At 54.5% G+C, this 7099-nt stretch overlaps 1 protein-coding gene across 1 annotated transcript; it reads left to right on the top strand.

The window, feature by feature from the left end:
- Positions 1-1140: 1140 nt before the first annotated feature.
- On the top strand, positions 1141-5781 carry HRH2 (histamine receptor H2). The gene is made up of 2 exons (XM_009949098.2): positions 1141-2273; positions 5749-5781. The coding sequence occupies exons 1-2, from the start codon at positions 1171-1173 to the stop codon at positions 5765-5767; spliced, it is 1122 nt and encodes a 373-aa protein (XP_009947400.2). The 5' UTR covers positions 1141-1170; the 3' UTR covers positions 5768-5781.
- Positions 5782-7099: the final 1318 nt, after the last annotated feature.

Here is a 7099-nt window from a genome sequence, read left to right as displayed (position 1 = left end):
GTTTGCTGTGCTGTTTCTGCCGTTGCAAAATATGGCTTTTTGTTGTTTACATCCAGACAAAAAATAGTTATAAAAAGTAAGTCTACAAGGGATGTTCTTTGCTCTGTGTCCCTGTCCCATAGCATAAGCAGCTCCATCCAAACTCTCCCTGGAAAACAAACCTCTGTGCTGCCTTTCAGCTGCTGGGAACAGGACTGATGAAGTTGTCAGAGCCCTTTCCAGCCACCTCATCCACAGCACTTTGCACCACTGACAAATGGGTTCCTCTTTCTTCCCAGGGCCCTGAGCAGAGAGGACTTCCTCTCCAGGCTGCAGGAGCTAACAGCAGGGACCAACACAATGCATGGGCTTCTGCAAAGTGCAGAAACAAAGGAAAAGTTTCATGAGACTTACAGCTATAGCCAAGCTTCAGAAATTACATAGTGGTGACTAATCTTGCTAGATTGTGTAAGAAAAGCACTCTGCTTTCTCAGGAAAACTCTTTCCTGATATCCTCCCAGTCCTCATTCTTAGTGTAAGCCTGTAGTAAATCCATGCCTCTAAGATCCCTGCCCTTCTGTCAACATGCCTACATTATGTGGTCACCCCTGGGACTGGGGGAGGCCAGCTGTCAGTGTCATGTGTGCCTCACTGCCAAGGGACTCCAATTCAGGTTTAAGTGGGCTGGAACATTCAGGGAGGTGCAGACACCCCATTTCTGGAGGGGCTCAAGGGGCAGCTCAAAGGAACTTTGCCCACTGCAGCTCTGAGTTGGTGCTTTCTTTACAGGTTGTCCTTGGGAGGTGGCAAAGCTCAGTTCCTGCTGAAGCACTGCTGACCGCTGTCACCCACCAAACATGCAGAGCACGTGAAACCGCAGAGGACCTGACCACGTGGTTGCTCAGAGGAAAGGAGAAAGCAGGAGAGGAAAAGTGAGCAGTTGAGATCCACCAGCAGCTACCATGGGCTCAGAGCCAACACTGAGCTCCCAGATGGGGCCACATCTTTCCCTAGACTGTGTTGTTCCCAGCATACAAGGTTGAACACGTGAAGTGACTCTGCAATGTTCTCCAAGGTCACTGTAGGCCCAAGGTCACTTTGGAAAGGGCTTTAGGGCTGCCTGGTAGAGGCTCACTCTAAGTAGCTTTGGAGCCAGTGAGAGCAGGACTGCTCCATCCATGCAACTGCACTATGGATCCGTGTTACAACCATACAAGCTCTCAAAAAAGGATGGACTTCCCCCTGCAGCTGCTGGTCGGGTCCTGCCTCGTCATCCTCATCACGATCACTCTCTGCGGTAACATCATCGTCTGCCTTGCCGTCACCCTTGACCGCCGTCTCCGCAGCTTGACAAACTGCATCATCGTCTCCTTGGCCATCACCGACCTGCTGCTGGGTCTCCTGGTGCTGCCATTCTCCGCCTTCTATGAACTCGCAAAAGAGTGGCCCTTCGGCAGCACTCTGTGCAACATCTACACCAGCCTGGATGTCATGCTGTGCACAGCTTCCATCCTCAACCTCTTAATGGTCAGCCTGGACCGCTACTTTGCCGTCACCACCCCACTCCGCTACAGCCAGCTGGTCACTCCCTTCCGTGTGACTGTGGGTTTGGTTGTTATTTGGACTGTTTCACTGATGGTCTCCTTCCTACCCATCCACCTGGGCTGGAACACCAACGGGACAGCAGTCCAAAACACAGTCCCCAACTGCAACAAGGAGTGCACACTGGAGGTGAACCCTGTGTACGGGCTAGTGGACGCCTTGCTCACCTTCTACATCCCTTTGGTCATCATGTGCATCACCTACTACCGGATATTCAAGATAGCAAGGGAGCAAGCCAAGAGGATAAACCACACGTGGTGCTGCAGCAGCAACACCCCCATGCCGCCCATGGTGAAAGAGCACAAAGCCACTGTGACGCTGGCGGTTGTGTTGGGGGCATTCATTGTGTGCTGGTTCCCCTATTTCACAGTGTTCACGTACCGGGGGATGTGGGGAGACAGCAGGGTGCAAGGCACACCCATGTCCATTGTCCTCTGGCTGGGCTACGCCAACTCAGCCCTGAATCCCATCCTTTACGGGACACTCAACAGGGATTTTCGGGTGGCGTACCAGCACTTGCTGCACTGCTGGAGGACTGGGGACCCCAGGAGCTCCCACCTGCCGCCCCTCCAGAAGGCCCAGTCCAGGGGCAGGAGCTGCAGGCAGGGCCAGGGCAGGCAGGAGGATAAACCCCTGAAACTGGAGATGAGGAACGGGAAGGGGATCTTGCTGACCGATGGAGCCCCCAAGAGGTAAGAGCCTTCTTACATGCGGGGCTTTGATGGTAGGTCCATCATCAGAGAGGAAGGCAGAGGGGGATACCCCGCGTTGTCCATGAACATTTAAGCAATGAGCCCATGCCCCAGCAGAAATTCGTCACCACCAGCAGGAACCCAGCTCGCATCCCTCCATGCTGGCAGCACAGGTCCATCTACTCCAGCTTCACTGTGGCTGGCCACCCCTGCAACTGCCACCCATTCACAGGGAGCACAAAATGTCCGTGGGCTTTGCTGGGTAATGGGGACAGTTTTGCTGTCAGGATTTGCTGTACAGAACAGGGTGCAGCCCGTAGCTGCAGCTGCTCCCAAAAACCAGCCATGTCCCACTCTCCAGTAGCAGGTGGCCAGCAAGAGCTGCAGCGGGGCTCAGGAAAGGTGACTGGCCATCACAGGGAGGGGCAACAGGGTTTAGCCCTGGGGCACAGAGACGAGGCATTCACAGGCAGGCTACAAGTCCCTGCAGGAGCCAAGATCTGGGTCCCCAGCTCCCTGAAGAGCAGATCAGAAGTTTGCCTTCCTGGCCGAGCCACGCACCCTCAGCATTTCGGCTGTCAGTTTGCATCAGCAGTGATTTCAGCCAACAGCAAGTCCCATTCCCATCTCTGGAAAGGAGCAAGAATAGCCAAAAGTAGGTTGGCAAATGGTTGTAGAAATACAAATACCCATGTAAAGTTAGAGCCAAAAATTCCCTCAGCATCACCCCAAGCATGTCAAGGGGGTCAGGCCCCTTGGATGGGTGCAGGTGCAGTGAGGGAGCAAGATGGGTGCAAGGCAGGTGAGCTCTGTGCCAGGCTGTGGCACCAGTCCCCTCCCTGGGCACCCACATCCCCACAGGGCTGAGCCACCCGCACACTGCCTTGCTCAGAGGTGTTCACCCACCTGAGCATAAGGAGAACAGAGAAGTATGCTATCTGCCACGGTGCAAGCTGCTGCCCCCGAGACTTTGATCTAACTTCTAGGCAGTGCCTGATAAGCAGCCCAGAAACTTTCCAGCCATAGATAAGGAGTCCTTTGACTCCCCGTTCCCAGCATGCCAGCAAAGAAGCTACGCTTGTGCTCTCCTGCAGCACATGCCCTTGATCCTGTCCCAGAAACAGAGTCTCAAGCCACCAAAAGGAGAATATAGGGAGGTCAACCAAAGGGCAGAGCCATCCAAAAGGCTCAGCTAGCATTGTGCCTCCCCTGGGGCTCAGATGTGACTTTACCTAAGGCAGAGGGGCAGCTCGGGAGGGGGAGAGCCTGCCCTGGGAGACACAGAGGGATGGAGGAGTGGAACAAATACAAGAACACAGCTCCTGCAGCTGCCTTTTCAGTTTCTGAGAAACTAACAGAGAGTGCAAAGGTATAGCATTTGGTAAACATAGTTGCAGGTTGTATATAAAAACATACGGAGAGCACACAGCCGTCATGGTAGAAATGCTTCTGCAAACCTACAGAGACAAAGGAAGAGCTGTGCTCACACAGAAGTGCAGCTCCTGGGCACATCAGGAGCTCATGCATCAGGGCTCTGCAGCCAGCCAGGGAGAACAGGCAATGAGGACTGGGACAGCGGGACTTCCCTATGCAGCTGAGAGGGAGAAGAGAAGAAAAACATCAACGACTTCTCAAAGTGCTGCCCTACCACAAAGGGACAATAATGACACGGAGGGAAAGAAAAGGGGAAGAAAAATGGGTTTCTGTTCCCCAGGCAGAGATCAGGGTTAGTGACCTCTTGGCTTTCCCCCTCCCAGCTTTCCCAGGTAGACAAAGTCCTTCCTCTGGTTCCCCAGAGGGCCTGATCCTGCTACAGGAGTTGCATCCAAAGCCCACGCTGGTGTCAGTGGCAGCCAGGGGACCTCCATCCCCAAACTCTCAGCACGCAGGTGCCCAGTGCCAGCAGGACTTGTCAAAAGCCCCAGGGCAGGGACCCAGCACATGCCTCCAGACTGTCCTCACCCCTGCAGAGTGAAGCTCCTCCACTGCTAAAAATCAACCCCAATGAGTCTCCCAGCTGTATTTGCTCCCAAGAGTGCAGGAGGTTGGAGGGAAGAGGGCAATGGGCAGCTGCCTGTGCGACAACAATGAACATATACACGAGACACATGAACCGTGGGGAAGCAAGAGAGGAAGACTCAAGTCTGGGGATGTTTCTTGACCTTTCTAAATCCAGAGATCTCCTTCCCTGTCCTACACAGCACCACTACTGTGGTTTCTGCTTGTAATCAGATAACAGTTGTTCAAGCACCGAATGATTAGCTATTGCTTTTACTTTCTCTACTTCTGTTTTCAGTCTGCTCACTTGCACAGAAATGATGCACCAAGGATCGTGTGGGGCCCTTTCCAACACTTCTTTCCTTAGTCAGACATGTAAACATCTGCTGTTTGCAGATTACCTGGATCAACTAATACAAAGATGGGTGGGCACAGGGTTCACCTGTACACCAAAAGCCTGGCAGCCAATTTCACCCCATGCACAAACCAAGCTGATTCCTCTTGCCCATTCCCTACGGATAGTCTTCCCAGTTGTCTGCCGCAGCCGTGTTAACGGAAAAAGACCAACACGGATCGCTACACAAATTCATAACCTGCCAAATAAGAAAGACCAGAGCTCAGAAGAGCCCTTCTCAAAGCAGCTCCATGGGGTCATTCAGAGGAAAGCACAACTGGCAGTATTTTGCCCTTAATAACAGTGTTCTTTCCTGTTACAAGGCATAGAGAAAAGACCAGCACACAAGAGTGGGAATGCTGGAGAACTGCAGCCAGTCTCAGGAGTGTCAGGAGCAGGGACAGGGAGTCAGAGTCATTGCTGCTTTAGAAATCAAAAGGCCACGGGGGCACCACAGCCGTTGAAGGGCTGGAGGCATTTCCAGGGGTGAGGACCAGGTAGGGTGAAGGGCACAGGGCCAAGTAGAGTAGCAAAAGACAGCTGCTTCTGTCTCCCCACCAGGCACCAAAGAGGCAAAGCAATTCACTTCACACAAAACCAGTAAAGGAAAGCACTACTTGTACGCACAACACCTGATGGACCTCGGGAACCTGCTTCACTGCAGTGGGACAGGACTCTGAAGCACCGGGCATGGCTATAAGCTGTGAGACCAGTCCCTGAGGTCCAGAGAGATTAAAAGCCTGAGAGAAGCAGCACTCAGCACTAACAGGGAGGTACCAGGCAGAAAACACTGGAGCTGAGCAAGTGGCTGTGGGCCACTCTCTTGCACACATCAGCTGTGCTCAGGGCAGCTTGGAGCAGGACCACGGCCACAATATATGGGCAGAGAGAAGCCAGTTCCCGTAGGAAGGGATCCCTGTCCCAGGTCACAACGTGCCTGCCCCGACTGCTGGCATGAGGGGGCAGACACCAGGCAGCTCCTGGTGCTCCACAAAGCAAAGCCGGGCTGGACCAGGCTGGCACTGACCAACTGATCACTTCTTTTTTTCTTTCTGTCTTTACATGCAATTTGACCCTTTCCAGCAGCGGAGCTTTCCCATGAGTCTCAGCCAGCCCACTGCCCTAGGACCCACATGTTCCAGCCTTCAACTGCTGGCTGCCCTCTTCCAAAATCTTGTGAGGTTGAAAGGACAACACTCAATTTTCCTCCGGAAGAAACTCAACAGCAGAGGCCAGGGCTGCAGTGTGAGTATAGGGCCAGGGCTGCTGGGTGCAAATAAGGGGAGGGGGCAGCTCTCCCACTGCATTTCCCCTGGTCCAGCCATCCCATCCCGGCAGTACTTAGTGCAGAGGGTGGTACCATCTGAGGTGCACCCTCACTCCTCTCTCCAGCACCATTTGCTCTCCAAACTCAGCCCCGAGCTCAGGGGAGATGCACAGAGCTGTGCACCCCACAGCTACCCTGGAGGTGTGGGCATACACAACCGCCCTGCGACGCCCTGGAAGACGCCTGCATCCTGCCTGTCCCTCCACACACTGCAGAGGCAGCTGCATTCAGACCGTGAATTTCCAGCACGGTTCATTTTCATGCAAGCCTACATCAGCTCCGCATAAATTGCCAGCAGCTTTTGTGGGGATGCTGGCAGGGCTCCCGGGGTGAGGGGCTGATGCTGCACTGGGCTTTGCTGCTCTCTCGCAGTGGTGCTGGGCTGGAGGGCATGGCTGCCATGCATGGGGGTACCTCTCAGCTCCAAAGAGCCACTTTTTGCAGCCCTTCTCAGGAAGAACCAGGCAAGGTCACCCTGACCTCCACATGCTCTCCCTCTAATGCTGCATGCTGATAACCTGGGCTCTCCCATATTGACTGTGCCCTGAGCACAGGGGGAGAAAATATGGTCACCACGTGCTGGAAGCTAGGTACACTTGTCCCTGCAGCATGCTGAGCACTGCTGACCTTAGCCAAGGTCACGGTGATGGCGAGAGCTGGTGCTGCCTGCTTGCATGTGCATCCAGGAGGGAGCTGGGGCTGCTGCCAGAGAGCACAGGGCCCCCTGCCCTGGGCACAGCATCAGCCTGCACCTTGCAGAGGGTCTCCCCATGAAGTGAAATCACCCTGCAAATGCCAGGAGGAGGTTGGTCTACAGAGGCTTGGAGAGCAAGGTGGCAGGAGCAGGGCAGGACAGCGAGGTCCCCATGACCCCATCAGGCCCCGCTGGGCTGCAAGTCCCTCGATGCAACATACCGTTGCTCAGTGGGGACGTTGCAGTGCAGAGGCTGATTCGTGAGGTGGCATCACCACAGCCCCCAGCGCTGCCCCACGGGAAGGAAACTCCAAACCTGGAGGGAACAACGGCTCACAGTGAACCTCCCCAGGGCAAATACGGTGCTCACCCCCCACCCCCCAGCAGTGGGGACACAAGGTAGAGTCACCTCT

Source organism: Leptosomus discolor, chromosome 10 (assembly GCF_034619465.1).
Source record: "Leptosomus discolor isolate bLepDis1 chromosome 10, bLepDis1.hap2, whole genome shotgun sequence".
In the NCBI taxonomy this organism is placed as follows: Eukaryota; Metazoa; Chordata; class Aves; order Leptosomiformes; family Leptosomidae; genus Leptosomus; species Leptosomus discolor.
This window is presented reverse-complemented; position numbering and strand designations above follow the sequence as displayed.